At 34.4% G+C, this 24,104-nt stretch overlaps 1 protein-coding gene across 1 annotated transcript in view; it reads right to left on the bottom strand.

The window, feature by feature from the left end:
- Positions 1-24,104, bottom strand: part of CSMD3 (CUB and Sushi multiple domains 3) — a 727,509-nt gene that overhangs the window by 272,975 nt on the left and 430,430 nt on the right. The window contains exons 17-21 of the mRNA XM_075743489.1: positions 21,828-22,015; positions 19,213-19,401; positions 8,471-8,587; positions 1,040-1,255; positions 213-401 (exon numbers count right to left, since the gene is read on the bottom strand). Coding sequence (XP_075599604.1) covers positions 213-401; positions 1,040-1,255; positions 8,471-8,587; positions 19,213-19,401; positions 21,828-22,015 — 899 coding nt within the window. The remainder of the gene's footprint in view (positions 1-212; positions 402-1,039; positions 1,256-8,470; positions 8,588-19,212; positions 19,402-21,827; positions 22,016-24,104) is intronic.

The following is a 24,104-nucleotide window of genomic DNA, read 5'->3' as shown; positions in this document are numbered from 1 at the left end:
TAAATGCTTTCAAATATAGACTATGAAGTCCATTGATAGTTCTAATATTAAATATATTAAAAGATTAAATAAATTTTGCTAAGGAGATATGGGGAATATGAGACTATATTAAAAAGTAAGAGGTGTATTACCATGCTTTTCCATGCTGTAAATCTGCAAATCCATGGACAATGACTACACATACAAGCAAATGAAAGCAGCTGACCACGTACCCACACACCTTGGCAGAGGTGCACTCCATACTCGTCGACCACCACCAAGACAAATAATCTCTGAAGCTCCTTCTAAACGATATCCAGATGAACAGGAGAAAGTCAGAATATCTCCCACTCCAAAATTAAATCCTATTCTGTTACCAAATTGTGGGATCCCAGGATCTTCACAAGGTTCAAGATTATACTCTGAAAACAAGAGAGCAAGTCAGTTTGTATGACTGAGAACAACATTTTTTCTATCATCAGTCACATTTGTAATCTTGCGGTCTAGAAATTTCTGTGTATTTCCACCTATCAATACAAATTTCAGATTTAAAAACAAAATAAATGTGTGAATGTTAAATTGGCAATTATACTACATTAAAAAGTAAGACTAATGAATACATTCATAACATTTTTAAGATGCATAACACAACATGCTTTATCACTCTTAAGAGCCATAAATGTTCCAGGTACATAAAACAAATGAAAACAATGGCACATCATAAAAACCTAAATAATTGACACTTGGGCTCATCTGGAATTTCATTAACTGAAATTAGACCAGTTTTGTTTTTTCCCCTGGCTTGATAATGTGTCTTACAGTTTACTGCCATCTCCTTTATCATGTAGCAGAAACGTCTCTACAGAGGCATGGTGGTTTGCTTGCTTTGAAATTGTTGTGCTTAAGAAACAATTTATATAGTTTTATGATTTAGTATATGTATTAATCAAAATTACTTCAATTTTAAAGGGTTTGTGGGTTTTGTTTTGGTTTTTTCTCTTTACAGAAAATACTGAAAAAAATCTTTTTCAGGAGCCAGGTATTACAGATATTTCCTTACCAGAGAAAGAGATATTAAATCCTTCATACGATATTGAAAAATCTGAAATAAAGCGCAACTGAGCCCTGAAATTTCCATAGAGACCAGCATTGATTGGTGAAGGAAGCTCTGAACCGGTCAGACGTGCTAAAGGCTGTGTGAAACTGCCATTCTCTGTTATTAGTAAGTAGTCATGATGATCCTCCAAATGAAAGGTGTAGAAGGTGAACTGCACTCCTGTTAAAAAAGGTAGAATTAGATTTACATATCACACTGTTAACATCAATGTAATTAAGCCAAGGATTAAATTCATGCATTTCATTATGAACTGTGGTTCAGAAAATGAAGATAATCCAATTTTTCTAAAAATTACTATCTTTCTTAATTTTAATATTAAAATATCTTTGCAGTAGGTCTTTTGCTTTTGACACTTTTGCACTTAGCTGCAAAATACGGATGCTTGATTCATAGAATTCAAAGACATATGCTTGCATTTTAATGTAAAACCCAGTGATGCACTATGTTTGTTCAAAATTACAAACTGTTTATGGCAGAATGGAAAAGGTAAACCTCATTTATTACAGTCACAAGTATCCTTGTACAGTGGCAGTGAAAAGAAAGGTTATAAAATATATGACATTATATTCTCATGACAAATATAGTAACAACACCATTTCCTCCCCAAAAAAGGGAGGTCTCTTAAGATGAGGCCTATGTCAACGGTATGTTATTTTGCAAACCATCAGATACAAATCACAAATCTAGAAAGGAAGATATCCTGGAACACAATATCAATAAAAGGATTTAAAGGTCAAAACAGACAATTAAATTACTTTTTCTGTAACCAAGAGTTAGACCATGATCTTTGGGTAGAATGCACAGAAAAGTCAAAAAAAGAAACAGAAGATATTATCTAGCTTAAATGATTGAGACCTCCAGTGTAACAGCATTTTAGGTTTTATTATAAAAGTTACAAACCAGTGATTCAGGCTTTGTAAAATATATCTCATGACGTAACGCTTAGGAAGATCCATTCATGTGATGGAAGATTAGCATAGTGTATGAAGATTAATGATCTGTGGGTACTCATGGACTACAGATCTTTAATAGTAGACATAATTTAATCAAGAAGCAAACAAATGCTTCCCCTCCCTACTTTTCTCCCAACAACTTCCTAAACAGGGTAAGAAAACCAAAGACTGAAACTAGATATACTGTGCTTTACTCAGTTGTCTAAACATAAGAACCTCATGATACTTTAAGTGTTGGAGGTTATCTTTTCTAGACTTCACATGCAGCTTTAGAAGCTCTCAGCACAATTCTTCTGGGGTTTTTTTGTTGTGTTTTTGTTTTTTTTTTTTTTTTTTTTTACAATACATTGGATTCCTGAGGTTGTTTTAAATGGCACTAGACATTTATGTTAATACAACTCAATCACACCTAGTAAATACAGTAATACTAGTAAAGGCAGGTAGGGGGAGGGATCATGGTGGATAAGGGAGAAAAAAAGTGTGAGAAAATCATAGAATTATAGAAGCATAGAATGGTTTGGTTTGGAAAAGACCTTAAAGATCATCTATCTCCAAACCCCTGCTATGGGTGGGGACACCCTCCACTAGACCACATTGCCCAAAGCCCCATCCAACCTGGCCTTGAACACTTCCAGGGAGGGGGCATCCACAGCTTCCTTTCCGGGCAATCTCTTCCAGTGCCTCACCACCCTCACAGGGAAGAATTTCTTCCTAATATCTAATCTAAATCAACCCTCCTTCAGCTTAAGCCTATTACCCCTTGTCCCATCACAACATGTCCTTGTAAACAGTCCCTCTCCAGATTTCCTGTAGGCCCCCTTTAGGTACTGGAAGGCAGCAATAAGGTCTCCCCAGAGCCTTCTCTTCTGCAGGCTGAACAATCCCAACTCTCTCAGCCTGTCCTCATAGGAGAGGTGCTCCACCCTTTGATCAGCTTTGCGGTTCTTCTCTGGACTCGCTCCAACAATTCAATGTCTGTCTTGTACTGCAGACCAAAGAGCTGGATGCAGTATGCCAGGTGGGGTCTCACGAGAGCAGAGGGGCAGAATCACCTCCCTTGACCTGCTGGTCATGCTTCTTCTGATGCAGCTCAGGATACTGTCAGCTTTCTGGGCTACAAGCTTATGTTGAGCTTCTCATCCACCAACACCCCCAAGTCCTTCTCCTCAGGGCTGCTCTCAAAAACGGAGAGCCTCTCTTACTAATCCCTGCATCTAACCACCACAGCTCGTCCTCCATTCTTTTTAAACTCTGTTCCTGACTATTTAGTGTGCAAGTGTGTCCTCTGTCCAGAGTGTGAGCACACATGTGACCACTAGTGAACATTAATTAGTATGGACTGCCTGGTGAGCAGAATAAGGTCAGCAGCCAACAAACAGCAAGAGGGCCAGGAGTGCAGCACCTGACAGGAGTCGGACTGGGGGGCCAATTCCTGAGACAGGACCTGGAAGGTTGTAGGAACACATGCATGGGCGCATGTGAGTCTGTGTCACTTCTAGTAAAGCCCCGTTCCCATCAGCCCAAACAGAGAAATAGGATTTGGCTGCCTGTGGTGTTCATGTCTGTTTCAGTGCTGTTGGTGCTTCTCTGTGTGCCTATAAAGACACTTGTCTACTTTAGTCTGTGTGATCAGCCATACATGTGTATGTACACATTGGCATCTTTGGAATACATGCTTAACCTTGCTGTCAGCTGGACGCACAAACGGGAGCAACAAGAGAAATCCCTCAGTTCTTAGAGATGTCTAGAGTGTGCTTCCCTGTAAGGAGACTGGAGAACTATTCAGCCTTTTCAAATAGATACCTCCTTCTCTTCTTACTGCTCCACCACCCCTTCCAAATTGTTGTAATTTGCAGATCCAGATAAATACACCCTTACTTAGTATCACTGATATAGAAATTAAAGGATGCAGTTGTGGTTTATGCATAGGATAAAACTAGATAATCCAAGAAATCTATTCTAGATTTTTTAAATTCTTACTTTAATATTTAGATGAGCAAAGCAAATAAATTGGCTCTTTACAACAATAAATTGGCTAAAATCACACTCTGAATTTTGGAATCAAGGTTAGGTTACATATCTTTTGAGCTAATGCATATAAATTTAGCTTTGAGATTCATGAACTCTTAAATGGTTCAATTTTTTTTATCATAGTTTTCCATAGAAGACAGTGTTGATCTGACATAAAAAGAGTGCTCTTAAGAGAAAAATGTGATATATACAGAACGAGGCAGAAATTCAGGCCATATTTGTGGCTTTTACTGCACTCCAAATTAATTTTGGCCCTTTTCATGCATACATGAATACTGCAACAACAAAATCAGAAATGCCAAAGAAAATATTATGGTAGCAACCCAAAATAATGGAATTCCTGTGAATCACAGCTGAGTTTCACTGAGTATTGTTCAAACATCAAACTCAAGATTTAACTCAAGGGAATCTTTCAATCAATTTTCCAGATTGCCATGACATTTCTAAGCAAAACCCCAAGGTATATCCCAGCAGTAGCTGTACAATTTAGTTTTCTTAAGAAAATATTCTAATCATATTAATATATGCTGTTTGACAGATTGTGTCTTCTCCAGAGAAAAAATGTAAAAAATACATTCAGGTAGATTCCTTCTCATTCTGTCTCACATGTCCCTTCCTTTCTTTATAAGGGGAATATTTAAAATCTGAAATGAAGACAGGAAGACATAACACTCTAATGTCATTTCTCAATATTACAATTCAGATTGTTGGGGGATGGGTAAATTAACTGTGCTGTATAGTAAATGGTTTAAAACATACCATTGATACTCCACAAATTTCACTTCACCATATATTGAATTGCATGCTAACCACAGACAAAATGCAGTAATTATTGTCATCATAGATGCTTCCCTTCCTCTTCAGAAATAATACCAACTACTAGATATATTAACTACATTTAAAGTGCATGTTCCATTCCCTAGTAAACAAATTAAAAAATAAAATCATATTAAGTTTTAATGGACATTCAAAAATCATAATGCTGGTCCACATGAGCACAAAAGAAAAATCATTCCAGAATGAATGAAGTTTAGATACACATGAACAATAAAATGAAAATATATATATTTATATTGAAGACTATGTTAAGGCAGTATATACAAACACAGAAACTGTTTTTCTTAGCAATACAACATATCCAGATGTAAAATACAAATCTTAACTAAACATATGCATTTAATTGCCTCTATTTTATAATAGCAGTGTGACATTGCAACATAAAGTTGTGTGTTTAAAAAAGTAGCCCACAGCATTCTGGAGCTACAAGTTATATACATTTTCTTGGCAGTCTGACATGAAAATACTAAAGTTTATAAAAAAAACCCCACACTTTCTTTTTAAAAAATCATATAACTAGTTAACGGTTAGTAGGAGATACTCCTTGAGATTCTGAAGTTGGAATTATATTAGATATGAAATATATCAGAAAATGAGATTTCCAAATCACTTTAAAATAACCCATTTATGTGTATGGGATTAATTTTCCCAATGGAAGCTACCTAAAACTTAGTCACTCATTCTCCCCATGGAGAATTCATCTGGGGACTATATAAACCCCCTGGACGTTAGATGACAGACATAAATAGGCACCTTCAGAGGCTGGTTCATTCCATCTACTTTAGATACTTTTTCAGGGTAAGATGACTCATATCCTGAGGATATATGCATTTGTCCATTGAATACAGAGATGGCCTAATGGACTAGCTTACTCAGACATAGAACTTTATTATTAGAAGTTTAAAGTTAAATTAAGTAAGCCTGCGATTTATTGTCATAAAAGGAGAGCTATCTTACTCATGCAGTACTACAGGAAGGGCTTAACGTATTAACACCTTTTTGCCAACAAGAACATAATATGAAAAGTTCATACAATACTTCCTATTTCCTACTCAGAGCAAATCCTCACTCTTCAATTGTTTCCAGCAGATCTTTGAGCAGTGTGAATCAAAATGCCCAAGTCAATTATGACACAGCATTCATATTTAATTATATGTTTTTCCTTAATAACATTTCCATAAGGTAATATGAAACTTATTGATGCAAACAAGAATGCGCTTGTATTGATATATGTGTATGTATATATAAGTATCAGTATATAAGTGCTTATAAATGTGTATATTTATACTATTACTCTCTTTCCCTGTATATATTATTTCTATATATTTGTTTTCTCAGGATTCTCATTATATATGATAGGTTTTTTTCAACAGCCTCACATAAAATGTAATCACATTGAGACTTTCAGTTTTTATTTCTCCTAACTCCTAAGTACTTCTCTAGCTCAGGGTTCAAGAAAAAAAAAGAAATCACAAAAAGCTATGTATTTTTTTTAAATTCAAATACTTTCCTCCATAATTCCATTTTTAGTTTAAGAAAAATGAAAGTGTTAATAAAATGTCTTTCAAGAATCCTGAAAAATATTGCTTAATCTGGGCTTATGTTTACTGTAGAATTTACACAATTATCAATCACAAATTACTCCATGAAGCTAAACTCTTATCCATCTCTGCTACTTCTCTTCAATTCCCAGATTAGCTTGGGCTGGTTATCCAATGGCTTTTCAGACAGGGTGCAATTAAATGACTACAGGGCTAAGAGTTTTCTTACACTTTCTATCAGTCTTTCTTGCTTATCCAGAAGAACAGTTATATTCTTACCACATCCTTTCTCCGTTGCAAAAGATCCACAGTACCTTACTTTCCTGCAACTCTAAAAGCCATGTATGATACCTAGAGGTAACAAGGGCAAGTGTAGCATCTGATGTAGGCTCAGTAATTTCAGAATGCTTTTTCACAGTGCACACTTACAAGCAAATTATATTGACACAATGACATCATTTGGTGGTAAAAAGAGACTATGGAATAACTGGAGCAATAATTTTGAGAGTTACAATTTGCCACTTTAACACTTTAAGGAGTTCTATGATTTTAGACGGGACATCCAGTCAGAGTGATTTAACATCTAGATGAGGAACTATCACACTATTTGTACAAAACAGAACAAAGGGATCACAGATCAGCACAATTCTCTGTGAGGAAAGTCTTATTTTTATGTTATCGATAACTCTTTCTTAAAGGAATACATCATCAGCATGCTCTGTCACATTTCTCATGTCCTCACAGAGAAAACTGATGAAATTCAGAACTGAATTTGTCTTTCTTCTCTCTTTCATTCCTTTTTCTGTATTCTTTCCAGTGCTACAGATGCAATTCTCCTTTTTTGTGTTCTTATCACCTCACCGTATTTATATTCAATTTCTTTTATGACACCTATCTCAATTTCTCTCCTTCCCTTAAATTCTTATGCTTCTCTAGCTCTTTCCACTCATAGTACGAGAGTACTATGCATTCACTGCCATATTTAAAATAAAATACCAACAAAAATCTAAGATTGACCAGCTTTTCTCATCTAGTCCCAAAACCTTTCACTTGAAAGCAAGTAGGACACACTATTTCAAGGAAATTTTGCTACCTGGAATTCCCAACTTCCATTTTTGTCCTAAGCATTTTCTAATCCCTCCTGCATGTCCTATATTCCTTTGAAATAGCTCTTACTAAGATTCTTTCTCAAAGAAAAGTTAAAACCAGTATTACATCTTTATCCTGAAACCTCCCTTCAACAAATAACCATTCTTTTCTTAAAAGTCTCCCGTCCTCAGCTTTTGTGATCAATTATTCTAGAATCCTTTCTTAGCTCTCTAAATGCTCTCTTATTGGGTTCCATTATTTATTGTTTTTCCCCTCTACATTTATTTCTAAACTATATTGTTCATTCAATCCATAAATGTATATTAAACTGCCATTTATATGTTGCCACCCTGAAAATGTGTCTCGGTAAGGTGAAACAGTTTCTTTTCTTCAAAATAAGAGGACTTTTCTTTCTGACATCTCCCTGTCAACAGCTAGTCATAATGTAAAATTTAGCATAATGAGCAGTCTTTTAAACAACTCTTCTCTCATCTTCATTCCCTTTGTATGCCACACTATGAATAACATCTTCACCTGCCTTTACTTCAGATTCTTCTGTTGATACCAAGTCTAAATATCAATGACTAGTTCCAGCTAATCTTTCTCTAAGATAAGGCATTTCCTCCTCAACACAGCAAAAGCATTCATCCTCTTTCACCTGTATGAATTAATGCACACACATCCAACTATCTGTTACTTGGACTATAAACTCTTAGGAACTTTCTGCTCCGTGGAAAGTCCTAGGGCCTAGTCCACATCTGGAATTCTAGGAATCACTACAGTAAAAACAAACAAAACCAAAATTCAGCAATACAATTAGTAATTCATTGCTGCTAAGCTAGATCTACTTGTGTAGCACAGAATACTGGACCTATATATTAAAAAAAAAAAAAAGGTGGAAAAAGATAAAAAGATGTGTTTACCTTTTCCGTGGGTAACATCCACAGTCCATGTACAATTCAGCGAATTTGGATACAGATCAGGATAACCAGGGGATAAAATTGTTCCACTAGGTCCTCTAACATCTCCACCACATAAAGCTGAAAATAACAAAGAAAATAATAATAAAATAATTAGTATAAAACTTATGGAGAAAAAATGTAAGAAAATAATTTTTTTAAAAACCTTCTGGCTTTAAAACAACTTGAAAACTGTTGTTCAAATGATTCAGCAATTCCACATATAACTACAGCCCATTTTTACACAATACAAAAAAGAAATATAATCAATGAACGACTACCATACTTTGTAATAGGTACCAAAAAAAACAGAAAGCGAGTTTCCTTAGCTGTTTTTTCACATTTTCTTGAGACTCTGTGAAAGTCACAAGTTCAGCAGGAAGATGAAGGCAAAAGAAACAGAGCCAAACAACATCACTTTAGCCAGAAGCTGAAAGCTGGAGAGTTAAGACGGTGTAGAGTGGATCTTGCTATTGAAGAATTACTGACTGAAAATATTATTGCAGGGAAGCATGACATCCTTTCTTGTATCTAATTATTGGATATGCATCTATATCTATAATGCAAGTGACAATGACAATTGCCAATATAAGAATAAGTCTTTCTATTGTATCAATAGTGACTTTGTAAAAGTAATCAGTAACTGAGCAATATAAACATTAAATTACAGCTTGAATTAATACAAAATACAAAAATAAAATCTTACAACACTAACATAAATATCTTCACAATTCACCATTACACTTTAATAGTGAATTTTCCATTCCAGAGCTTTTGAAATACAAAATCGAGTAATTTTTAGTAGCGAAGAGGCTCTTGTGCCTCAGAATTATCTTTTATCAATAACAGTGATTAAAAATCAGTACCAAGCAAAGTCATTACATCATAGTTCTCTGAATATAGATTATCTCAGAAAGGCATATATTAAAAAACAAATGAGTAGTTCTACTTTTTTTTTTCTTCAAGATTAAAAATATCCATTTATTTTTCTTAGCCTAATTATAAGTATTATCAAAACTATGTTGTAAAAATATTCAAGGATACAGAAGAACAGTGAACTATGTTACTGCCACCTACCAGATTTAAGTAAAATAATATAGACTGGTTTAGGAAAGTTGATTGCAGTTCTTAATATGAGTAGCTCTTCCAAAGTAATTAACACAAACTTTCCCTTTTCAGCCCTAAGTGGTCAAGCTCTCAACCTGCATCCTCTGAGAATTTGCACTGGTATCATCTGTAGTTTCTCTGAGCCCACACCTCAACCTAAGCCAGTATTCAGCACTCCCATTTTTAACAGTAAGGTTTTCTCTTTAGCAGGTGCTAAAGCTACTGAAAGGCAGTTTGGGAGATACATAAATGGCAGTTACTTGTCTGCAAGTTGCAGCCAATTGATACAACTATCAGTCCCTCTTGTTGGATCAGCTGTTGCTCACATCTGTGCTTCCCAGCCTGCTGCCACGGGAGTGAGGATGAGGAAAGGAGCCTGTCACAGGCTGGAGGAGCAATACCTCTTACTGAGGGAGGCTGCCCCACCTACGCTAGCTGGTTTAACCTGACCCTACTCCTCCTGTAACTCAGCAGCAGCTGCTAATGTAGCACTCAACAGTATGGATCATAAAGGTGGGAGAAGTTTGGCCTTTCAATATATGAACAGTTCTCAAATAACATCTTCGTGCCTCTTCAGGAGAAAAGTGTTGTGAGTAAAATGTTACATCATGCTTTATGAGAAGCAGCTGAGGGAACTTGGGTGGTTTAGTCTGAAGAAAAGGAGACTCAGGAGAGACCTTATTGTTCTCTACAACTACCTGAAAGCAGGTTGTAGCCAGGTGGGTGTCAGTCTCTTCTCCCAAGTTACAAGTGATAGGACAAGAGGAAATGACCTCAAGTTGTGCCAGGGGAGGTTTAGGTTGAATAGTAGGAAAAAAATTTCTTCACTGAAAGGGTTGTGAAGGATTGGAACAGGCTTGCCAGGGAAGTGGTTGAGTCACCACCCCTGGAAGTATTTAAAAGACACATAGATGTGGCAATGAGGGACATGGTTTAGTGTTTGCACTTGGCAGTGTCAGGTTAATGGTTGTACTTGATGATCTTAAAGGTTTTTTCCAACCTAAATGATTCTATTATTCTTGATTTATTCTACTGTATTTTGCTATTTATTCTACTTATGACAATTTTTGTTATATGTTGATGGGTTAAATCAGGAAAGTTTTACCTATCTTTGGTTTTGAAATTAATCCTATTTATTTGAGAATGAGTACGCTGATCAGTCATGATTTCGTCCCTGTAGAAGTACATTCAAAACTGATTTGAGTCATGCAGTCAATTGAGAGAATATCCAGAATGTGCCTTCTGCCTTACCCTGTACCTAAGCGGATATTTTTCTCAAGAAAATACATGTGTTTTCCAGACATTTCAGTAGTGCTGTGGAATGTTTTCATAAAGGTCAATAATTTTTCATAATGAGGTTACTGCATCACATGCCATTGCTATCTTTAGGGCACTGATTAAAAAGAAGTATACATTTAATTATAGTTTTATTATAAAGCAGCAGAAATGGAACTTCATCCTTTTTCCTAAGATAAAGATCACTCTATTTTGCCTAGATAAATTTATTTGGTTTATGTCCTGGTTTCAGCAGGGATAGAGTTAATTTTCTTTCTAGCAGCTTTTATAGTGCTGTGTTTTGGATTTAGGACTAGAACGATGTTGATAACACACTGATGTTTTTAGTTGTTGCTAAGTAGTCAATGACTTCAGCTTCTCATACTGCCCTGCTAATGAGAAGGTGGGGGGCACTCTAAGAGCTCGGAGGGGGCGCAGCCAGGACAGCTGATCTAAACTGGCTAAAAGGATATTCCATAACATACGATGTCATGTCCTGTTTATAACTGGGGGGTGGGCTGAGAGGCTCTGCAGCTGGGGTCCTTGTGGGGTAGCTGGGGATGTGCAGCATCGACTTCAGAGTGATGGTGTTTGTCTTCCCAAGCAACTGTTATGTGTGATGGACTCTTGTTTTCCTGGAGATGGCTGAATGCCTGCCTGCCCACGGGAAGTGGGGAATGAATTCCTTGTCTTGTTTTGCTTGCATGTGTGGGCTGGGAGGCTGGGCAGCTGGGGGTCATGCATAGCATTTATTTTGGGTTATAAGAAATCGTGCTGTTCATCACTTGTTTTGCATATATTATTATTTTCTCTTTTGTGTTTGTCCTATTAAACTGTTTTTATCTCAACCCACAAGTTTTCTCACTTTCACTCTCCCAATTCTCTCCCCCATCCCGTCAGGGGGGAATGAGTGAGCGGCTGCGTGGTGCTTAACTGTCAGCTGGGGCTAAACCACGACATTCTTACAAACCACATTTCTATTTTAAACATGTGTATTTATCTGGGTAGCCTCATGATTTCTTTGTATGTGCTATTTCTCTTGCCAACTTTCTAGCCTTTTTGGCCTAGTTGTAAGCTGGAAATTTGCAGATCCAGTACCGTAGGCTGAAATAGGACATTCTAGGACCATAACTGCCCAATCTCATAATTGTTGCTACAGGGGAATAATGTCCCAGCATATTAATTTTCCTCCTCACTTCTCTGATGAAGAGACGATGAAGGTAACCACTGCCCGTTTATCACCTGATCTTGTTATATTTAGATCTTAGGAAAACAGAATGAGGGTTATGATAGCATGTTATTGGAGCTTCCGATGGTAACTACCTACTTTGTCCATATGTTAGGTCAGTTCTTTTAAATAAGAAAATGCAATCAGTTTTTATAATGTTTGGAAACAGCGCAAATAAATAATATATTTTATAGTGGGTATTTGGAAAAGATTTCAAGAATGCAAATGGTGACAAAACATCTAAGGCATGCCATCAGGCACTCAGTGTAATTCTATGAAGGCTAGCAGATGGCAAAAAAAGGCATGAAGGGACCAGTATTTCACAAAACAAAGCCAAGTTGACAGATCTGAAATATAAAATGCGCACTGGTCCTGATAAGATGGCAAACAGCCCAAGCATATAATATCACTACTAGTATCTGACTCTTTTTCAGAGTGCAAAGGAAAACAGAAACACATAAAAATAAACCAGCAAAAGATGAACTCCACGCATTTTTCTAGATTCTACAAGGAACCTTTCTTTCACGTTATCTGATTATACAGAGTTGAAGGCTAGGACAGACTAAAAGTAGAATGAATACATAAGCAAACAACTGAACCACTAGCTTGGTGTTCTAATGTGGAAAATGGAACACTGTGTTGCTAACAGACTAATAATTTCTTTGTTATGCAAGCAGAGAAGCTGAATCAAGACATGCCTAATTTTCCCCCCCTTCAATTACTCTATTTCAGAATAGTGAGAAACAAAATAACAAAAAATAAAGAGAATAAAATATAGAAGTGACTGTATGAAATACAGATAGGTGTCTGGATGTATAATTTAAAGTACCTCTACAGCAGTGGTGATCAGAAATGATGTGACAACCTAAGAAGCAAGTTTTGGATAACTGTGAATGACGATTAAAATTTAATAGTGGAGTTCAGTGGCTATGCCAGTTTTTTAGGTGAAATAAATTCTTATAGTGTTGGGTTGATTACTTACACTTTCTTTTGTTGTAAATGATCACAACTGCATTTGTTTTGCTCAGTAACATGATCACTCATAAGGAAGAGTGACAGCAAGGAAGCCTAGCTTAGAAATGGCCCTGTATAGTTTAAAAATATTCTTAGGCCCAAACAATTTTAGAACCTTCATTCAGGCTACTCATAAGTGTCTCAGTGGAACACATGCAGGCCATGCTTCATCCCTGAAACACGTGAATAGTTGTAATGAAAGCACTTGACTTGTGTCATTCATAAAATTATCAAGTTCCATTTCAGGCCGTATTTCATACTACTATAAAACTGTACTAGAAAATCAATATTCCAATACTAGAAACAGTCTCATAATTTCTAGCCTAAACTTATTCATGGTCGATTTTTACCCATTTGTTCTTCTGCTAAACTGTCATTATGTTCTTCTCCCTCTTGGGGACTGACCTTGGAAGGATGGCAAAGCACGTTAGTATCTCTGACTTTGGATCAGTTAAATGAAACAGGTTTTCTTAATCTCTTGCAAGATGTATTTTCTATCTTTACGATGACTGCATTACAAGTACTTCCTTGTCTGTCTTCTCACAGCTGCTGTGACACAGAAACATATTGCTTGGACACTTCACATGACATTGTGGCAGCAGCTAGTAAGCAAGGAAGGTGACATTTTTGTTCATAGATTTTTCTCCTATTTTTTTCACGTCCTCTCTTCTATTTTTAACATATTTATATTTTACTGCAGAAGTCAGTTGGCATAATCTCTTCCTGCAGAGGTTAGCCTGTATAGCTAGCTTAACACTTGTTCACAGAAAAGCCTCTTACCTCTTAAATTTGGCATTTTATACCATGAAATAAAACTCAGCAATGACTAATTATGTTCTCTGACATCCGAGGTCCTTGAATAAGGTTTACTATCTATTTAAAACTAATTGATGTAACACAAGTCAGTCTCAGAGTTATGAAGGGTATAGCAACAGTATGAAGTTATCAAGAAAACTGGATGTGAGCATAAAGGGGTCACCATATCCAAGAAGGACAGAAAACTATCAAGAGAATGTATTTGGTTTTTTACTAAAGCAAGAGAAAATAATGCAGATGTATAAATACATGTATCCGTATTTCTACATGTAGTCTTCACTAGCGATGCAGTGAAAAAAAGCCATGTCATTGCCCCTTTTCAGCCTGACTGAAGATGGTGATATCTGGGAAATTAACAATATTTTCCACATTTTCAAATTATACAATTTTGATACATAAATATTTTTCAAGGGACTAGCCATAGGTCACCAACCACAACTCAGAAACTAACATATGTCATTTTTCTCAAAAATGTGAAAATACAAATAAGAACAGAAGCCTTCAGAAAAAAAATATATTTCTCAGTAAGGTCACTTGCTGCAATTACAAATAATTGAAAACCATCTGTTTTCAAAGGTGATGGGAAGAGAAAACACACATTTATAATTGATTAGTAATAATGAATATTTTTTACAAATCATTTAAAGCATCATTGAGAAAGATTAATAACATATGCCAGTTCAGAAAGAATCACAGAGTAAAAAAAAAATAAATCCATTTATACATAAATGTGTTGATGTATATATAAGTGTAAATACAAGTACGTATGTGCATGTGCTGCACATATATAGAGGCCACATTACATTAATTTGCTCAATTAACTCTAACTTCCAACTAAAAACCTAATTCTAAGGTGATTTTAATTTACTGTGTAATTTGATAATAAAAGGGAAATATAAATATAGTTTAAAAATATTGAAACTGTGAATTAGAATTTGAATCTTATATACTGTGCTTCATAGATCAAGACCTTCAGCATCTGTCTTCCCTAATTACAGAAGTAACGTGTCTTAAAATGGGATGCTGTCAAGTAGTAACAAGTAAATAACAATATAGACATCAAATTATTATAATCAGTTTCCAGAAAACTTGGACTTGAGTTGTATATTATAAGAGACTAACCTAACAGAAACTAGTGTAGCCTAGATTACTCACAACATAAACTGCTGTATTTTTACCTTCTTATTTAAATCTAAAACAGACCAAGACATGCTCTTCACTTCCAATTGGCATCTACCACACTGAATATTTGCAGCAGTTTTTTCAACAGTTGTATTTTAATAAAAGTATTATTTTTAGCTTAGAGATGTCTTAACAGAAATGACATAACACCTCTGCATATTTCCTGGATATGTTCCTCATGGTATTGTACAAGGAATTGCTAATTCATTTGGACATCTAGGTGTTTTCAATATAAACATTAAATGTTTTCCATCTTGCTTCAATATCTTTCTTGCTATTTATTAATTTTCTTAAGTAAATGAAGATCAGGTGGAATGACAATATTTATTCTTAATTCAAATAATGAATAAGAATTATTATGTAGTAGTATTCAATTTCATGTCATGATGAAGTGAATAAAAAGCACTTTACACTCTTAATTAGGTATCTTTTACATTAATTTTCCTATCATTTTTAATGGGATTAATAGAATACTTCATATATTGGGTAGAATAGGTTTTCTCACATATATTCAAAGCTTAAAAGCAAAATTCTATTATAATATTCATATAGAAAGGACATGATAAAACAAAATTTTATCTTATTTGTTAAACACTGTGAGGAGATTACAGATAAGAAATTAAAGGGTATCCAGATAGATAGGTACTCAGTGAATCATGTAGATTTTAGATAGGAATGTTGTAAATGTAATACAAGTTATATTTTCTAGGCAAAGCTCAAAACCATCTGTTTTCTCTCGAGTATTACTAACTTCTGAAAGCCTGTACATATTCTTATTTGAAAAGAATGGTTGTTATTTATTTGTAATTTGGTTTTCCTAGGTAATGTGCCTCATGTTTGTGGTACATAGACCAAACTGCATCTTCAGAGGAACTATTTCAAAATAAATAAATGTATACGGTAATAGCAATCATTTTTCTCTGGTCTGTGGATAAAAAAAGCTGTTTACCTATGAACCAAAGAAAAAAAAATAAATGATAAAACTCTGGGCCTTGATCAGTGCCACCTCTTTTGAAAATAAATAAAATGTATTTTGCCAAGACAGCTATCTATTCTGGTCATACATAACAACACTAAAGTATTTTTAACAGTATCTTCATAACAGTCTACAGACTGTTGAAAAGAGACTGATGGTTTGATAAAGATCATAAGGTTTACTTTTCATTCTTTGTAGAAGCCTTAATTTTATGGTTGTATAACTTATTTAACAAAGTGGAGTTACTGTCCTGAAAATTGTAAAGCAATTCAAGTACTGTATAAATTCAAGTAGCTCTTACCACAGTGAAAGGATGAGAAGCAATGGATGTAACTGGAAGTTCTCAGTAGATGTTAAGAATATCTATTGTGTAATCAAACAATGACACAGAGAAGAAATGGAATGTCCCTGCTTGTGCTCAGTAGTGTAGGATCCTGAGCAACCTGTTCTAACATCCAGATTGGACTCCCTTTTTGGGGTATGAGTTTAGACTAGATGACATTCTGAGGTTCCTTTCTGCTACAATGGTTCTGTCATTCGGAAAATATTTCCTTAAATATTTATCTTTAAAGAGAAGAAATAGATTCTACTATCCTCAAAGGTCAGAGAGCTCTAAATTATTTTATTTATTTTTTTTTCAGAAATGCTTTGCTATACTTCTATATATATAAAAATATGTTTGCATATGTATGTATACACACACATACACAGAGAATACATTGTGCACTGAGAAATAGCGTGCATGCCTTATCCATATAGATACACACAAAAAACAAAACTAAGGAAATTACCTATGAAATCCTTCACGTGTATCAATTATTCCAATATGAATGAATTATATAGCCTGTCATAATCACTCCCTCAGGCCTGGCTTTATGGAAGGAAATTGTTTGTTTGTTCATTTTTAAACCGTCATTCTCCATATTGTCTAAATGTTCCAGTAGATAATGAAGTGTGACTTTCCTGATAAGCTTTTTGTGATGCTTATCTGTGTAACATCCAAACACCTCATGAAAAAATTAGTTTACACTCCTTCAAAGAATAGCATTGCAGTTAACACAATCTTCTTTCTACTTTGAGGAAGAACTGGTTCTAAGAAATCTATTTTTTTTTTTGCTTTTCTACACCCTTCTCCTCCAAAACACACTTACGAGTTGTCATGATCTGTCTGCACAATTATCGTGGTCTGTCTGTGTATCACTACATGACGTAATTACCAAAAAGAGATGCAATTATCAAAAAGAACAATCAAGAAAGAGCTCTGCTCCTCAGAAGCTCTCAGAGTAATATATTGAATGACCAGGAACAGTGATCACTGTGTTTATTAGTGGCACAATTAATACAAATCCATCCTCACAGTTTATGCAAAGAACAGCCATTTAGCAAATGCCCTTTTTTCCCTGGGGGTGCAATGACTCTGGATCCTATTTAAAAACATTCCACCAGAGAAGAAATTCGGCAATGAAATTAAAATGAGTTCAACCATGAATTGATTAAATTTACTAGAATAAATGTACTCAATCCTGCCTTTAGAGCATATTTATTCAATGGACAATTGCCATTTAGCAGTGTGCTCTGGAGAAAAAAAAAATCTCATTTACTTAATGAATTGCATGCTAGTTCAGCATCTTGAGGAAGAAATTCATCACAATATGTAAGTTTATTTCACAGCAGAGTACAGTATTCATAGGGAGTGTGTTAATACTGTTTGTTTTAGATGCTTAGCATCTAGTGCCTATCACTGTAAGGAAACACATCTTATGTTTATGGCCTGTTCAGCAAAATGTAGTCCCCTTGACTGTGAGCTGTGGGAACCCTGCCATTCTTCATTCCAAGAACCTGACTGAGAAGCAGAATCCTTTAGGAAACGAGCTTGTTGAACTACAGAGTGCCATTTTCAGGAAAGTGATTATTCATGCCCCTTTCTACCACCACAAATTTTGAGTATCATCATACACTGATATGTTCAACCTTTTGAAATATTAAACCCAAAGCATTTGTTAACCAAATCAGCTGAAGGCCAAGAAAACTTCCTTCTTTTTTTTAAAGAAAGAAATACATTGAAAATGAATATATTTCTATACGGCGTATCACACGATTCAGTGAGATTTTTCGTTAGTCTTCATTCAAATTCAGGTTTTTCTTTCTAACTGAATGTCCTGAGACACTAAGAACTGTTTTAGAAAAATATACCATCATATGCATCATGGAGCTCATAAAAGTTGAGTAGGTTTTTTTTTTTTCTTTTGTTAAATACTACTCTAGAATTGAGGACACTATTCCTGATAGCATTTTTATCATCAGAAAAGCATACCATGCTCAAAGGAAAAAAAAATTATTTTGAGAGGAAAACATCTCAAATACACAACTTAATAAACATTAGAATATACTTTACTAATATTAAATATAATTGATATCACCCTAGCTCAGAAAATGGATTAAAATGAACAATTCAGATAATAAGAGATGACTGCAACTATTCGATAATTTTTCAAGCAGACTTTTTTAATGATATGTTGGAGACTCTAAAATGTATGACAAGTTACGCGATATCATTTTTGTCTGCTTTAGCAATCATATGCATAATCATCTGGTATAATGTGGCCCTAATCAATTTCTACAGCGATTGAAGGGTGTCAAGTTCTGTTAACAAGCTAAGAACACGGTGATCAACACGAAACGGGAGAAAATGCAGTTTTTGAGTCAGGTATAAATTAACCACATCTCATGATTTATATGTCAGCACACCCGTGTCCATAAATGGATACCCAAACACAAATATTTGTAGCTTTTAACAAGTGCTTTACAAGTAGATATACATTTACCTTGCATGCCTTGAGCTAATTGGCAATATTCTCATGGTAAAACATATTCAGATAGACATATCTTCAATAACCTGCTAATTTAAAGACTTATGTATTGTTCTCTATTTTTATTAATAAATATCTCATCACAGAGATGCGTATAACATTTATTTCCTCTAACCATTTTTTTTTCCTTAAAAATAGAGTTTTTACAAGCTCCAACATTTAACTCATTTTGACTAATAACAGTTTGGCAAAATGTGTATATTTTAAGGTACTCTGTATTTTATCTGTTCATCCTTACCATCACAAGTTGGGAGTGGGTGACTCCACCAGTGATTTTTTTCACATAGCAAAGGCTCCTCATGACTCAGCCTATAACCTGGATCACAACTAAATGAGACAGTGGAACCTATAGAGAAGTCATGTCCGTAACGACGTCCATGCACTGGTATGCCAGGATCCAAGCAAGAGTAAGTATTCACAGTTACACCTAGATTAAACAAACAAACAAACAAAGTTAAACAAACAAACTATAGATTTTTTTTTTATTAAATAATTTATTTACTGTGCTGTGAGTGGGGATGAAGGTTTCATTCTCACACGTTTTCAGTGAACTATCCTTGCACTATGCTTCTCTGTGTTATTGTTCTAAGATGTTATGGATAAGGAATTGTTTCCTGCCAGTGCTGCAGAGAAAAACATCACATAATTTACAGGAAATTTAGTTTGATTCTATCTCAGTAACATTAAGTGATTTTGTCCTTGATGTTGATGTTGAAAAGCTTTGATGATCACTCAAAATTCTGATTTCCAGTCTTTCTTTATTTTTTCCAGATCAAACTTTGTTATCCTAGCTGAAATGTTTTTTTTTTATTATTATTTCTTTTGATATTTATTTACTTGAAATATTTACACAGACCAATTATTTACATAGATAATTCTCATACCTCATATTATTTGATATATGAGATATTGTGAAGGTGAAGAATAGCAGAAAAGGAGTAAAAAGAAGTTGACTTGATAGATAGAATTTTAATGTGTGCTAAAAAAAATTAAATCTTGCAGATTATTTCCCAGTGAGAAGTTTAACTTCATTATAAGAGAATCAGGGAAAAACAAAGAAAGAAACAAAAAACTCTAGGAATATTACTGAAGTTAGCAAATTAGAAGAGGTATTCAGTGTAAGATTTTTTTTTATTAGTGTTATTCTTCTTATTCCTACACAAAAGGCATAAAATATTCTTCCTTACAAAGAAATTCAGTGTGGAAAGAAATAATTAGTATAGAAAATAGGAACATACAAAAGACTTCATCTTTCAATAAGACAGTTGAAGAGAGAAATGCTGAATAGAGAACTATTAATCATTATTATTATCCAGAAAAGGGAAATCAGAATTGGGTTGTATTGGATAATATAAGAAGATGAACCAGTAAGAATTAAACAAAAATAAAATTAATATTAGATGTCTGTATATAAACAGATGACGTTAAGCAGAAAAACAACATATATTTTCAATGTTCTCTGATAGTTTAAATTTAACTTTCATTCTTCACTAGTGTAAAGAGAACTGGGGGGGGATCAATTTTAGAAGAAAGGGATTTTATAGTGAAATTTAAGAATTCATTTATAATGAAATTTTGGATTACCTTTCTAACGTTATTTAATTGAAACAGTTTGATATAAGGATATTTGTTATAAGTGCAGCTTTCCTCTTTTTGCTGTTCACATTCCCAAAGGAAAATTTCTATTATTTAACTTTTTTTTTTTTTTAACGAATCCTTTTAAGAATTTAGTGGTCTCTGCTGGCAATATTAATCTAGTTTTCCTGATGTGTAAGTATAGCCACCCTTCAAACTTCAGAAAGGATGAGAACCTAATAAAATCATTATTTGACAATGTAGAAGATGGTAAAAATGGAAGTATGGAGGTTAAGGTTGGGACAGTAAAGAATTTTGGAATAACAATAGATTTTTTGTGATAAACAGCCAGAACTTGACATTCACTGGAGTTCAAATCAGCCCAAATTTTATCTGGCAAAGTCACTTCCACATATATTGTATTTAATATCCTTATCATTAGTGGTCAGGAGTAGTAAAAATGGCCGCAAATAATGTAAAAAAGATCTGAAAATTGTTTGGTGGTAGTTCCAACAGGTAGGAGTATGAAACAGAAATGGATAGATAACAATGTGCTCATGACCTTTACTAAGCAAATTAGACAGTGATTACAAAAAAAAATTAATATTATTTCATATGAAAATATGACTTGTTACAACAAAAGGTACATTCAGAAACACAAAAAATAATGACATATCAATTATATGAATTTAAAAAATTCATGAAGTATGAAATCTTACAGATACTTTCTGCAGTGTAGTTTATATGGCTATAAAAAAGGAAAAAGAATACTTATATATGTCAGAACAAATCATACACGCTGGTTTTTAGATTCCTACAAATCCATAATCAAGCAATTCCATAGCTTGATTTTCAGCTCACTAGTGTAAACTGCATTTCCCATTACCGTCAGTTAGAGCTGCAGGGACATCAGTCCAGACAGTAATTCAGGTATTTGCTTAGATTTTCATAATCTTCCTAATCTCATGCAGTTTTACACACAAAAAATGTGTTATGTAAAATATAAGAATAATAAGACATAAAAGCAACATCCAGAAGAAAGGCATTTGCTTCCCATTCTCATCTTCTGATTCTTAAAGCATGGAGCAGTAAAGCAATGGCATTAAATGATAAGTGAAATTACTGGTCATCCCTTTTGCAGTTTAACTGTGCTAAAATCTTTCTTGGTTTGAGAAATAACAGGAATTTACCAAAGACAACATCTGTGCACATTCATATATTTATAACTAGAATAAGCATTGGTGGAGAAATGAAATCATACAGCTCAGCATGACTTACTTTCATAGTGAATCTTGAATCCATTGTTAGAACGACTGTTGTCAGTTGTAAAAAGAAGATAAATGAAATTGCTACTGCTAAACAGGAATTGTGGGACCTGTGTACCATTGTAAGATCCCAGAAGTGGAGATAATAAATTTGGTCCATCATGAACTTCCAAAACATCATAATTGAGTTCTGTCTGAAACCTGCAATTGAAGAAACATGCAGAGGCACAAATATAAGAAGCAGTTAAAATAAACTCAATAAAGCCACACAAAGTAAGCCCTATGTTAAAACTATGCTCCTTTTCTGATCATATTCTTGTAACTATTTTTCCACATATCTATTTTACAATATAAATATAACAGTATTAATTATCCTATATAATTAATGCAATAATAAAATTTCAGGTTAGTGCCTTCGTAAAATGAGTTTAAACTCCTTGAGGTGGTTTGTATTGCAGGAAACAAAAGCCAGAAACAAATAGTTTGTTAGCAAAGGTTAATATTACTTGTATATACTATTTTATAGCACAAAATTATGTTTCTTTTTGGAAAAAATAAGTAAATTATATAGAGGATATGTTGATGCATTCTTTTATTATATCCATTCCATTTGGCACAAATATCATCAAGGTACTTTATATTATCAAAGAATCATACTCTGAGCATCTATCCTTAAAATCATATACAAGCAGGGATATAATTATTTAAGTCTGCTCTGAAACTCCAGGGGCTTTGTGTCATTTGAGGCTCAGTCCAAATTGGTGGCAGAAGTTATGGCAAAAAAATTTTAAAATCCTATTTAGAAAGTGCTATAAAGCAAAAAGCCTGTTTACAGAGAGCATGTGTGCTGTCTCATTCAAGGACGAGCTGACTGTGACAGTGCTGCTAGCTATCTCCTTGCTTGTCTTGCTTTGGATGGCACCAGCAATCCCAAACACCTGTTCGGTATATTGACAGTGGTTTCTCTCTTTCTTGCTATGACAAACCTTACATCAATCATGCTACTCTAATGGATTCTCTGATGGATTATTGAAAAACCCTTTCAGAATTAAGAACAATTAACAGCAGGATCCTGCAAGGACCCTTCAGATATTCCTAATTCTCTGATTCACTTAGATGCCTAATTTGGCTTTGTGAAATCCATTCAAGGGACTGCATGACTAATGACAAGGTACTGAAGAACTCTGTATTTCAGTATTTATATCCCATGAGTCTGAGCCTAAAGATCTAAAGGAGTCTGGTGAAAGATGAGAAGCCAAATAAAACCTCCAAAAGATGTGCTTTCTTTTATCCATATCCCACTCTTAGGAAATAGCACAGAAAAGAGCACAGAAATAAAGTAGTAGGGAGTCATGGAAATGAAGCAGGATAAGCCTAGAAGCTGGAGAACTTAAAAGTCTTTTTTCTTTTCGCTAGTACCCACATGAACTCACAATGATAAGAAGTTGCTAAAAAGCTACTAGGCAATAACTTGCTTTTTCCAGTACTTGTTTTTCCCATTAATCCATACAAAAGAGAAGTAATCTTGGAAACAGATCATTTTGTCTTGCTCTGCTTTCTTAGTTCCTTTATCAAAAGCATACTTAAGACAGAAAGTGTAAAAAGACATTGACCTAATAAATGCAAAGCAACTATCAGGCCAGTCAAGATATGATGAAATTAAGTTGTCTCCAAAGACATACCAGAAAACCTCTCATAAGTACTTGCTGCTTAAAAAGTATCTACAACACCACAACCAGCAGAAAAATAAGGACGTGAAAAAAATTATTAAGCACCTAAGGAAAAAAAAGTGAGGACAGTTTTTTAGTGAGATGAGCTGAAAGAAATTTGGATAGGGGATTATGTACAATGCCTTTGCTTGGTCGTTGAGCTCAGAAAAAGGATCAATTTAAATTTAATTTATAAGGGTGAGGCATATACATTTTTTCCTTGAATACCTTTTTCTCTTGATGATCAACTTATCTATTTACATATCATCTGGTTATTCCCTGGTGTGAGAAAACAGAAGGGATTTATAGAAAACTAAATAAAAAATACTTTGTGTTCATGTAAGACCACTCTGATGTTCTTTCCTACTTAACTAGTTACTATTCTTAAATTAAACTGAATGGCTTCATTACTATGTGAGGTCTATTGTTATGAAGGACTCATAAAAAATTATTCAAGCAGACAGCAGGGAAACAAACTTTTACACAGGAGGTGGCACACACTTTTTTATCTTATTTGAACAGGTAAAGCTGCTTTAATATTTACAACATGCATGTTCGTTTCCAAGAGACACCCTATCAAC

This window comes from Balearica regulorum, chromosome 2 (genome assembly GCF_011004875.1).
Source record: "Balearica regulorum gibbericeps isolate bBalReg1 chromosome 2, bBalReg1.pri, whole genome shotgun sequence".
Classification (NCBI taxonomy): domain Eukaryota; kingdom Metazoa; phylum Chordata; class Aves; order Gruiformes; family Gruidae; genus Balearica; species Balearica regulorum.
Note: the sequence above shows the minus strand (reverse complement) of the source record. Positions and strands in the feature narration are given on the sequence as shown.